At 45.3% G+C, this 12569-nt stretch overlaps 1 protein-coding gene across 2 annotated transcripts in view; it reads left to right on the forward strand.

Annotated features, from left to right (window-relative positions):
- ABHD2 (abhydrolase domain containing 2, acylglycerol lipase) overlaps positions 1-12569 on the forward strand; it is a 41395-nt gene that overhangs the window by 19700 nt on the left and 9126 nt on the right. For both annotated transcript variants that reach the window (XM_053272542.1, XM_053272543.1), the window contains 4 exons: positions 1297-1464; positions 5318-5501; positions 8443-8535; positions 11380-11490. In XM_053272542.1, coding sequence (XP_053128517.1) covers positions 1297-1464; positions 5318-5501; positions 8443-8535; positions 11380-11490 — 556 coding nt within the window. The remainder of the gene's footprint in view (positions 1-1296; positions 1465-5317; positions 5502-8442; positions 8536-11379; positions 11491-12569) is intronic.

A 12569-nucleotide genomic window follows, 5' to 3' on the forward strand; every position in this document is an offset into this window, starting at 1 on the left:
GGCAGAGCTTTGGTGAATCATGTACAAAAATAGTTCTTGTGTTTGTTTTTTAGCCATCCGGCGGATAAGATGTAATGCTTCATGGCCTAGATTTCCCTTTTAGAAAATGGGCATGAAGTGCTGTTCCTGTGACCCGTAAAGAACATAATGCTAAGGATTAAGGTCTCTACAGCAGTTTTCAGCCGTAGGATTTTCCCCTTATCTATATGTGCTTAATTAAATGTGGAACATTTCTTGAATAAGAGTTGAAATCATGCATTTAAACTGAACGAGTCACCCTAATGACCTACTTGATACTGAACTCCTAAAAGCCAGGCCCAAGTGGGTGGCGGTGGGGAGGTTGGCTTTACTCGTTTTGAAATGCTGGCCAAGAGTCGAGGGAGCTGCCCACTTCCAACTGTAGGCTTTTTTCAAGATATGGGAGGGCTAGCTTCAGCTTGCCAACCACCCGCAGGTGGCAATTCAGTGAGCTGTAGGGCTTTACAGTGCTGTTCAGATATCTTTCAAATGCAACACTATAATATTTGTTCTCAGCAGTTGCGTTCCTTTTGCCCAGCAGAAAAAGGAAGCTTTGCTGAGCACTTCAAAGGCATATCTTGCAGATAGATGTATACAACTGGGCCCCTGGCATGCCAAAGTCAAATCTTCCCCCCTCTTATCAAGAGCCTCTTTCTAATGGACCTTGAACACCAGTTTTAGTATTATTTCATACTTAGTAGTACTTCATTTTAGTATTATTTCAGCTTGACTCTAAATTTTATTTTTGAAGAGTTAGGAACATGTTACATCTAAAATGTCTTATTTGCAACATTGCATTAATTATCATCAGTTGCTCTGACAGTGAGAAAGGCAGGATAAAAATCTTCTAAATATATTCAGTTCTTTAAGGCTTACAAATATAGAACTGAGGAGACCTTAACAAAATCAAGACTAACAACTTTTTTATTAAAAGTGCAGGGGGGATGGAGGATAAAGAATTGAACCCTTAGCAGGTCTTAGATGGGGAGGTTGCCTTTGCCAGGGATCAAGTAACCAGTGAAATAGCATTGCGTGTCTCTACAGTAACTTGTCAAAATAAACACTCGTCGCTTGGTGATAGAAACATTGGAACTAGCATTTATGGATGTGTATTGTGGAGAAGCCTGCTTTGTTCTGAAATAACATTTGCCATCTCTTACTCCAAAACATTTTTCATGTTGGCCTTTGATAAAACGAAACTGTAATGCCTGTAGCACAACATAGGGCGTCTTCTACGTTTTCTTAAACAATTCTCACCCAATCTTTCTCATTATGCAGAAGATATCACAATGGTCATCTGCCCTGGAATAGCCAATCACAGCGAGAAGCAATACATCCGCACCTTTGTTGACTATGCCCAGAAGAACGGTTACCGGTGCTCTGTGCTAAACCACCTAGGAGCCCTCCCAAACATTGAGCTGACCTCGCCACGCATGTTCACTTACGGTAAATATTTGCTGGTTCTTCCGTCTTGCCTTTTACCATTAACTTACACTCTGCAGCTGGACAAAGTCCCTTGGAGACAGACATGCGTCTGATTTGAATTGAAACACAAGCCAGTCCATTCTGAAACAGTGCAGCTTGTGATAGAAATCTTCTTGTCTCCATTACTTGCCATGGTGGATAACTTGCTTGCTTAATTTTTGGAAAAGAAAGCCAGTCTTTCAAAAATGAAATTGACTACTGAGCGGGAAACCATAGTTTGTGCTTAGTCTGTACTAATTTTGCCTCTGAAAGGTTGATTCTTAAAGTTGCTTTTTTATTTTAGGAGAGGAGAAGTGGTCTTGGGGTAAAAGGTAAAGTGTGCCTTCGGGTCGGTGTTGACTCCTAGTGACCACAGAGCCCTGTGATTGTCTTTGATAGAATACAGGAGGGGTTTACCATTGCCTCCTCCTGCGCAGTATGAGATGATGCCTTTCAGCATCTTCCTATATCGCTGCTGCCCAATATAGGAGTCTCCCATAGTCTTGGAAACATACCACGGATTTGAACTGGCAGCCTCTGGCTTGCTAGTCAAGTCATTTCCCTGCTGCGCCATTAGGTGGCAAGCATGAATTGTCTCCATTGCTAAGCAGGGTCTGTCTTGATTTGCATTTAGATGGGTGACTTACATGTGAGTGTTATAAGGTATTCCCCCTTAGGGGGTAGGGCCATAGCTCAGTGGAAGAGCATCTGCTTTGCATGCAGAAGGTCCCAGGTTCACTCCCTGGCATCTCCAGGCAGGGCTGAGAGAGACTCCTGCCTGAAACCGTGGAGAGCCACTGCCAAGTCAGCATAGACAATACTAAATTAGATGGTAGTATTTTGCACATGCGCGCACACATGCACACAAACCATATTATTAATGTACAGGAGACCCTTCACTTCTGCGGGTTCATCTCCTGCAGTTTTCCCCATTCGCATGCAGCTTCCTTATATACCAATTTAGTTATCACAGAGTAGTTTCAGTTATTCACACGGTTTTCCACTCTAAAACTGCTTTAACTGCCCCCTAACTAAATTGGTATACCTGGAGCAGCCTGTGCACCAGCTGAGATGCAGCACACAGGCTGGAATGGGTGTGCACATGTTTAAAGTTTAAATATCCAATTATGTGCGCCAACTGCGAAGCGGTGAGAGATTGGCTATTTAAACTTTAAAACTCCCAGAGCAGCCCAGGTGCTGCTTCTCAGGAATCTAACTCCAGTTTTCAGGTTCCGTTTAGTATTTGAATATTGCAGTTTTAACCTGTGTGAAACTTTCCTGGAATGCTACCTTTGCAATATTCAAGGATCTCCTGTACTGCTTCTCAGTTTAAAAAAAAAAAAAAAATTCTCAATGCAGTTTACATAGCTACTGTTTCTCGGATCTTTAGCTATCTGATGTGCAATTCAGACAGTGTCCATGTCTTCTTTCATATAGTGGCACAGGACGACTAGAGCAGAAGAAATGGGTATTTTGAGATTGTGTTCTCAGATGAGAAAAGTGGCTTTCTGATCAGTTGTGTTTGCAAGCCCAGTCCTGGCAATGCTATAGCATATGTGTCTCTGTTAACTTGGGTTATATTGCCATAAAAGTGATTAATACGTAGGCTGTCAACATGGCTGCAGCCCCTTTGCAGAGCAGCTGGAATGCAAAGGTATCAAAGCATTCAGGCCTGCCGGCTCTTGCCGTTTCATGCTTTGTTGTTTTGAGCTGAGAATCTCAAGCCTCCAGGGATGGGGACTTAAGCATGGCTGCTTTTTAAATAATTGGTCTATTCAGCCCTGAGGAAATAATTCTGGAGCAGTGTTGAGCAACCCCAAATATTACTGTCACCTCTGTGCTGCCCCCCCCTCCTGTGGGAGTTGCTTTTGCAGCTCAGGTATGGGGTTTGTAAACAAGGCTTGAAAAACATCTTCAAGAATGAAAGATCAACCGCTCTGCCAGAATGTACTAATGCAGCTGCCCTCCTCCCTAGAGTGTTTAACTTTCCAGTTTCAAGCTATGGAATACAAACTTAGATCATTGCTACAGCACCTGCTCTCTGGTTCACCACTAACCCAAATTTGGTTGGTGGTAACTAGGGACAGGGCTTTCTCTGTAGTGGCGCTGTGCCTGTGTTCTATGCCAACCCTAAGAATCTTTTTATTTAACTGGCTTTTAATTCAGGGTTTTGACATACAGCTCGAGAATCCTTTATCCGGACTGCTTGGGACCAGAGGTGTTCTGGATTTCGGATTTCGGAATATTTTCATAAATGAGATATCTTGGGCATGAAAGGTTATTGGTGGTTTTTTTTTAAGGTTTTATTTAAAGTATATAATCAAATAAGCATTGAATTTACTCAAACATGGCATTTTAGGTGGAAATGAAACTCAGAACACGCTTCTCAATGGGATCACACTCCTTCCCGCCTTCCCTCCTTCCCCTCTCTCAGACTGGCTTGAAAAGCATGTGAGTGGCAGTGCTTGAGAGGTAGTAAACAAAAGGCAGAGAGCAAAGCCTGAGGGGAAGAACTAAGGGGAGCTGAGGAAGCAACAACAGCGAGTTTAGGGGCTGTAAGCGATCGCTCCTGCAAACTGCACGTCCCACCCAATCCGGCCCCAACATTTCCCAGCCAATTACAGAGCCGCCATAATGTTCTCTCTGTGAGTTGCAGGCTTTTTGCTGCTCTGTTATACAGTACTATATATACTCTGTTGGGGCCGGGATTGGTTTGGGGGCTGAGGGGGTTTTATTGTGTCTGAGGGGTTGAAGCTACAAGCATCCTTCCCCCCCCCCCCCCACACACACATGTTGTCTGGATTTTGGAGCTTTCCAGATTTCGGGAGTCCAGATAAAGGATTCCCAAGCTGTATTGGCGGATTTTAACACTGGTTTTAGTTTGGGTGTGTGTGTGTGTGTGTTGGGGCTTTTTGTCTTAGTTTTTGTAAATTGCTTTCTGGGAAAGACTGCTGTTCGTACCTGCTTCTCAAAATGCACATGAATACTTTTCAGGAAGGGCTGTGTTCATTTTCTCAAAAGCAGGGGGAAACCCATTGATCACATTCAATAATACTCTGGCCACTGGAAGTCTAAGATGCATGCAGAGACTTGGTGTGTTGTACTGTAAACAAGGGGAAGGGAAGGGAGCTACTTTGTAATTTCTCTTCCAGAGCCAAATTTGGAGAAGTGAAAGTGCATGAACTATTTTTAGTTGTGGCCTTTGGCTGGAGCCAGATGGCTGGTGATAAGAATGAGGCGTTTTGAGATATTCTCTTTGATCCTGTCCTTTCAAAAACCCTGCAACTGTTGCCGGCAGCTGGAGGCTCATTTCATATGGCGGTAAAAAGTTATTCAGAAGAGCATGTGTGGGCTTCGCAATTTGATACTACCTGCTGAATGTGTCAGGTGTGTGGTCCTCCTGCATTGTCTCCTAGAAAAGCAGTGGCTCTATTCACACCGCGGGCAGGGGGAAGGCTGAACGAACGTGACCTGGCAACCTCCTTACCAGTGTTCCCTCTAATTTCCACTATCAGTGAGTGGAAAGAGTTCTGATCTGGGCGGCCGTATCAAGTTAGTGTGCACACACAGACAGAGAGAATGTGCCATGCATAATGCACGCACCTTAGAGGGAACAGTGCCCCCCACCCTCAGATGATCAGTAAAAGTGTGCACCCAAACAGAGGTGCTTTTCATTTGCTGCTGACCAGATAGGAGCTTGCCTGCCCTCCAACCCATCCCCAGATGGTGGTGTGAATGAGCCTCCTGTCTTTCAGATGTCTCCGATAGTGATGAGGGCAAGACTGTGGATAAATCTGTGATATAAAGATGATTTGGTCTTCTCTCTGTCCCACAGGTTGCACTTGGGAATATGGAGCCATGGTGAATTACATCAAGAAAACATATCCCCAGTCCCAGCTGGTCGTGGTGGGCTTCAGCCTGGGTGGAAACATAGTGTGCAAATACCTTGGGGAGAACCAGGCTAACCAGGAGGGTGTCTTGTGCTGTGTCAGCGTGTGTCAAGGCTACAGTGCCCTGAGGTAAACGCACACTCATGTTTGGTCATGTGGAGGAAGGGATGGCTTTGCGGGCAGGGGGTGCAAGCCTTTGCCACATACCTTGCCCTGTTCCTATTGGTCCTCTGTAAAGGCTAGCTCTGTGTCCTATCTCTTTGAAAGTGAACTTGATCATTGTGCTGTGTCCTCACTGCTGCTAAAATATGTCGGTTTGAGATGTGTGATGTAATATGGGTTGAATGGTAACAGCAAGCTACATGCAAATAAGTATATTGAGTCCCAAAAATTGTGCGTGTGTCTCCCAGCCCTACTTGGAGATACTGTCAGGGATTGAACCTGGGACCTTATACGTGCAAAGCAGATGCTCTCCCACTGAGCTACGGCCCCAGCCCCCTTGAGTAGCCCTGGAAGGTTGCAGTTGTGAGTGGAAGAGCACCAGGAGGGAAGGTTGTACAAGCCTTTCTGTGCTGGCAGTTTTGCAGTTCATTGTGGCCCTTTCAAGCTGCTTTGCTCCTCTGCTAACTGGGCAAAGGCACCTTTTTAATGTGGCGATTCTCTTTTTTTAGCAGCGGGAGAGTAACTGGCCCTCGCCACCCCCAGCACAATACCTCAAGTGACTGTTGCTGGTGTCTATCTTGTGTTTCTTTTTAGATTGTGAGCCCTTTCAGGACAGGGAGCCATCTTATTTATTTCTCTATGTAAATCGCTTTGGAACTTTTTGTTGAAAAGTGGTATATAAATAGTTGTTGTTCCTCATGACCCTCACCTGGCTCAGTGGCAGAGCATCTGCTTGGCATGCAGAAATGCCCAGGTTCAATCCCTGACAGCATCTCCAGGTAGTGCTGGGAAAGACTCCTGCCTGAAACCCTGGAATGCTGCTCCCAGTCAATATGGACACACTGACAGATGGGCCGCTGGTCAGACTTGGTATAAGGCAGCTTCCCATGTTCCTTTCTAGAACAACGTGATGAGGAAACTAGATGGGAAAGAGCACTCCTCTACTCAAAATATCTGCTTCTCACTGTTGCTTTTTGGTAAATAAGCCAACACATCCACTTGAAAACCATTCCGTGCACTTACTTGTGATGGCTGCCCACTAGTGTTGCATGGTGGCTAAGAAAGAGACCGAGCTGTGAAATACAGAGTTCTTGTGGTGGATCTTGCCTCTGCCACCCACCCACCAATGCTGTGTGGACTTAGACAAATGGCTTTCTTTTGTCTCAGTCTACAGTGTGGGGATAGTAATACTGATCTGCTTTTACAAGGTGGTAGTAAAAATAACTGGGCATATATGTGAAGCATTTTGGATGCTCAAATTCAAAGGGTGTGCATAAAAAGTACTGCATCTCCAGAACCCAAGGAGAGGCTGCTTTTGCCAGAAGTGATAAAGTACTGCTATCACCCTCTTGTACCAATGAATGTAATGCTTAAAATCATCCTTATAACAAGACTTGTGGTGTAGTCATGAATGCACTTATTTGGGAGTACCATTGCAATCTGCCTCTGTTAAGCACACAGTGCTGTAACTGCAATTGCGCCTTACCAAAAAGAATTTGTGTATCAGATACTGGCCAGAATTAAGAGATTTTAAAATCTGAATGTACGTGCTATATAGGCCTTTCTCGTTTGGAAAAACGGAACCTACGTGTTGAGCAGTACTGTTATGCTTAGGACACGTCGGCCTCCGTATTAATAGAATACACCTTGAGTTCGACCCCTGGTCTCTTACCAAACAACAAAGGCTCTCTTTGTGCTCAGCTCTCTGCAGCTGTAGGAGCCTTGTGGCAGGATTAAATCATTACTAAAAGTGAAAAGATTAGAGATTGCAACAGCAAGCTTAACATACCATACCTCTTCCTGCCACCACCACCCCTGGCTCCTTGTCAAATTTCGATTGAACCTGAGAATGGAGGGGAGATGTTGCACTTACTGGGAGGTGGACCTGACTTATTTTGTTGCTCATGGGTTTGTGGGTGCCTTTTGGCATTTGTATGCTTTCAGGTTTGAAAGGTTAAGGAGGAACTGAGAATGGGAAGGTGGATCCAGCTGGGGAAGATCAAGGAATAGATGGGCACTAGGGCTGTTCACACAGTTGGCACTTGGGTAGCAGACACATCCTACCCAAGTTTGTTAGCTGTGCAACATTTGATGGTGTGTGAGTGTGAAGCAAGGACAGTTGCTGAAGCTTGACTATTTGCTAAGACCCAGCTGGGTAGAATATGTTTTCCTCCTGCCTTGTTCCAAAGCTAGAGATGGAATCTAGGTGTCCTACCCAGTTGGGGCTTAGCAAACAGTCAGGCTCTCCGCCTCCTACTTGGTTTTACATTCTCATACGATCGCAAAACAGGAATGCACACGACTCCCAAACTTGGGTAGGACAAGTCTCCTAGTGTACCCAAGTACCTGTTCTATGAACTGCCCTACTATCTTGTAAATATGGGGTCTGAATACTCTGTCTGTCTGTCTGTCTTGCTTGCTAAGCTTCCTAAGTAGCTTCAAGTATATGCCTTGAGCTAATCTGCATGGTCTGCCCATTTTGGGGTCCCTTCTCTACTGTAGTGAACTTGGCAGTCTAGTGAGTGACCTGTTGAGACGTCATAGTACTGGATACTTCCCTTGGTATATAGTAACATTTCTTAAAGATTTCAGTTTTGTCAGCTGGTGTTTCCTTGTGTTCCATGTATGGATTTTTGAGGGTTTTGTTCCCCCTGCTGGCAGAACCTTTTCACAACAAATCTCTATTGCACATTGCTGCGCATTTGATTAAAAGTACTTGGTTTGAAACTATCTTAAGAGCATTGACCACAGCCGGCTGTGATAGTTCTTGGTGACCGCCTTGGAAGAGATCAGCCCCAAAATGTGAAAACGCCACTATCTCTTTACAGAACACTTTTTTTTAAATCACTGGGGCCTAGAGGTTTGTTTTGCTTGTTTTGATAACTGCTATTTGGCCACTGCCTTTTAGGGCCCAGGAAACCTTCATGCAGTGGGATCAGTGTCGGAGATTTTACAACTTCCTCATGGCAGACAACATGAAGAAAATCATCTTGTCTCACAGGTAGGGAAGCATACTAATAATCTATCGATGCGCCCGTCACTAATCCCATGCGTGGCAGCTCTCATGAGAGTTTGCGAGCAGCTGCCTGGGGGATAGCGATGGGCATGACAATGGCGATGGCAGCCAGTTGGCCAGAGAAGGTGGCAGTGGGCTGGCCCAGCAGGAGGCAGCAGCGATGGCCCGGCTGCCAGGAGGAGGAGGCAGCCTGGCTGTGGGAGGTGGTGGCGGCAGGCCACCTGGCTGCTGGAAGAAGGCAGCCGCTACCGGGAGCGGGAGGCGGTGGCGGCCTGCAACCAGAAAGTGCAGGGGGTGGGGCGGAGAAAAAGTGAGCCATCCAGCCGGCCGCCATCCAGAAAGTGTGGGGTGGGGGGAGAAGCAGCCAGTCGGCCAGAAAGCTGGGCATGCGGGGGGAGAAGCAGCGGCAGTGAGTGGGCCAGCCAGAGGCACAGATGCTCTGCGCCCAGCTAGTAACACGAATATTATTTAGAATATATAAATATAGAGCTTTCCAGCAAAGAAGTTTACATAGCAAAATAACGAGAAGGTTGTGAGCTCCTTTGGGACAAGGAGCAGTCCAAAAAGAAACACAAGAGTACACCAGCAACGGCCACTGCAAGGGGTGCTATGCTGGGCTGAATGGTTCTCCTCCTGCTACATATGAGCAGTACCACTTTAAAAAGTGCCCCTTTGCCCAGTTAGCAAGGAGTACAATGTATACCCTATATATTTCAGTTGATTGTATATTGTGTGCAGATGACTCAATCCAGTTTCATCAAGTTTTTGCTTGTAACCCGCTCAATATATTAACATCCTGAATTGATAACTATTACAGAATCTAAATCTGGCCTCACTCTTGAAAGCCTCTTATTCTACTGGCATTTTGGCTGGAAGCTAGAAATTGAGGGAGAGTAAAAGAGCTGGTTGTTCATACAATTCCAAATTAGCTGCCCTCTGAAAGTGTTGTAACTGTAGCTGCTCTATTGCTTCCTTTTGAAGGGAACGTGGGGCAGGGGGGGGATCTTAGGAGCTTTAAGAGAGCCTGTATGTGTAGTGTATAGAACCTGCTTTAGTTCCTCGGGATAACTAAATATTTTGACAGCTTAAAGTATTTTAAGAGTCTTCATCTCCCTGTTAAAAGAGCTCTCAAGCTGCCTAAGGAAAAAAATGGTCTCCATAATAATGGTCTCTCTTGTATTTTAGAGCAGACCCCCTTCATTTGCCTCAGTTCTACAGCTGTCTCATAGAGAATAATATCATCCTGCGTGTGGTTGATGGCTTACAACTCCCTCCGTTTTTGTCCTAGGCTCTGTATAACCCCTGCTGTCAGGCCCTCACTCCAGTAATCCTCTCTATGGTCTAATATATTTTATGATAACAGTCCCCAGTGAGTAGCGGGGTGCTGAAATTTATTTGGATGATCTAATATTATGATGCCTCACTAATATGAAGACAACCAGATGGAGAAGTCGCTGCTACACCCATGATTGTTGGCGCGATAACCAAAGTCATTCATATCTCCAGCTTGATGCCTCAAGCTAGTGTAGCTTCTAACTGAGAAAAGTCCTTTGCAAACATCTGCAGCCCTTGTGACATGTTCTCTCTTAATCAACTTTAATGCAGTTCTCAACAGAACAAAAATCTGTATCCCTTGCAAGACAACTACATTCTTTGTCATTCCCTACTAACTGAGCAATGAGACATCTTTTAAAGTGGTGACTCTGTTATATTTAGCAGGCTGGGGGGGAGCAGCTGGCCGTATCCAACCCCAGCACAGCATTCCTGCAGTGGCTGTTGCTGGTATCTGCCTTATGTTTCTTTTTAGACTGTGAACCCTCTTTGGATAGGCATCCATCTTATTTATGCATTCTTTATTTTTCTACTAAACCGCTTTGAGAACTCTGGTTAAAGAGCGGTGTATAAATATTTGTTGTCATCATTCCAAAACTTCTCATGCCAAACTCACTCAAATAGCGTCCCCTACAACCACTTTGGGTGTGACTGAGCCAAAGTCCTAGTAATTTGCCATCCTTTCTGTTGTAAGAAAGGAAGGATACAGATTTCATTCCTTCCCACTGTTCCACCAAGGAGCTCATGGTGGGGTATATCGTCTCTTTCCCACCCCTAGTTTTCCACTTTATCCTTGCAACAGTTCTGTGAGGTAGGTTAGGCTGAGAGATACTAGGACAGTTCACACCATCGAAGCCTCCTACCCTAATTCAAGAGGCAGACGCGCTCCCAGTCTTTGATTGTGTGTTAAATAAAAATCATCAGTCAAGCCCCAGCTGGGTAGGACGAGCACACCCTACTCAGATTCCTTAACCAGCTGGGGCTTGGCTCACGAGCAAGCTCCCCACCTCCAACATCATTTTATTTGACACACGATCGCAAGTTGGGAGTATGCCCAGCTCATGAAGTAGGGTAGGAGGTTCTTCCTACCCTAATGTTGATTGTGTGAACTGTCATACTGACTAGTCCAAGGGCACCCATTGAACTTCATGGCTGGGCAAGGATTTGAACCTGGCTCTCCCCAGTCCAAGTTCAACACTATAATCACTACAGCATAGTGGTTCTTACACACATTTTGGCTGAATGACCTTTCACATTAGTTCACACAGGACAGGTTCATATGGTCTTGGAAATGACATCGACCTGACATGTCCATTTCAGGGTGTCGATTTCACCTTGCAGGACGGGAGGGGGGGCATTGTCATGGATCTTAAGTTCTGTGTCTATGTAAAGCAATTTCTAAAGCAGCCTTCCAAAGAGCAGTAAACATGCCAGCAGTTCTAGTGGTTATAATCTGTGTGTATGGTGCATGAGCCATTCTTTTTCTGGGTATTTCAGACAAGCATTGTTTGATGAGACCCCTAAGAAGCTCCAGTGTTTATTGGATTCAGACTTGAGCAGACTACATACAGCAACATCCCTCATGCAGATTGATGACAACATCATGAGGTATGTCAAGAACCTTCTGTCCCCCACACCTCCACTGGTTAATATAGGAAACTCTCATTTAGATCCTCCTGAAGTGAAATACACTGTGTATGGAAATCTGACCATTCTCTGGATCTTTTTGCTAGTTGCTTACAGATCTGGTTTTCCACATGGCAACCTTTTAAAAAATCTAGCTTACTCTTACTAGTAGCAGCCTGGCTGGTGAATGAAGTTAGGAAGCTAGTGCTGAGGTGACTGCCCAGATTGTATAATTGAGATTCTAATGTCTTTCTATAAAAACCAATTTTTGAATGAACCAGATGCTGATTCAGTGTTTGATTTTAATCATGGTAAAGATTTCTAACATGTTCCCATTTTTTGTCACTACTTAAACATCTGAAAGTTGTGTCAGGAATGTCACATTGAAGCACCTGCTACTAGGGGTGTGCATAAAGCCAGCTGGCCCGGTTCGGTCCAGCACCCCTTTGAACCCGTTCGGTCCGGGGGGAGGGGGGGGCGGTGTCATGACTTTTTAAAATTTTCTTAATTTTTTTTTTTTAACCTTCAGCCCCTTTAAGCGGCTTCCTGTAGGCCGGTGGGGGGCGAAGGTTCGCCTGCCGGCCTCACATCACTGTCGCAGCCCATCCAAAGCCTCTTTTCTGGCCCAGAAAAGAGGCTCCAGACGAGCCATGACGGTGATGTGAGAGGCCGGCGGGTGAAGGTGGAACCCTCACAGACACCCACACAGCCTACAGAAAGCCCCCCAAAGGGGCTGAAGGTTAAAAAAAAAAAGTGAACTTGTGTGGGGTTTTGGGTCCGGATGGAGCCGGGGGTGGGGGGATCAGTTCGACGCCGAACCGAACCCCTGGGCCGGTTCCACACATCCATACCTGCTACCCCACCCACCACCAACAAAAAATTAGTCTGTCTAAATCGTTTCAGCTGAGCAAAGGGAGCAATGTCTGGTTGAAGTCTGCATTAAGTGCAATAAGTTCTTCCTGTAAAATCTGCTAATTTTAGGAATGTATGATTGCTTGTATCAATGCTTACTCGTTCTCACACATTGTATTGCATAGCTGAACATCTCTCTTGGAGTCTCA

This window comes from Hemicordylus capensis, chromosome 10 (genome assembly GCF_027244095.1).
Source record: "Hemicordylus capensis ecotype Gifberg chromosome 10, rHemCap1.1.pri, whole genome shotgun sequence".
NCBI lineage: Eukaryota > Metazoa > Chordata > Lepidosauria > Squamata > Cordylidae > Hemicordylus > Hemicordylus capensis.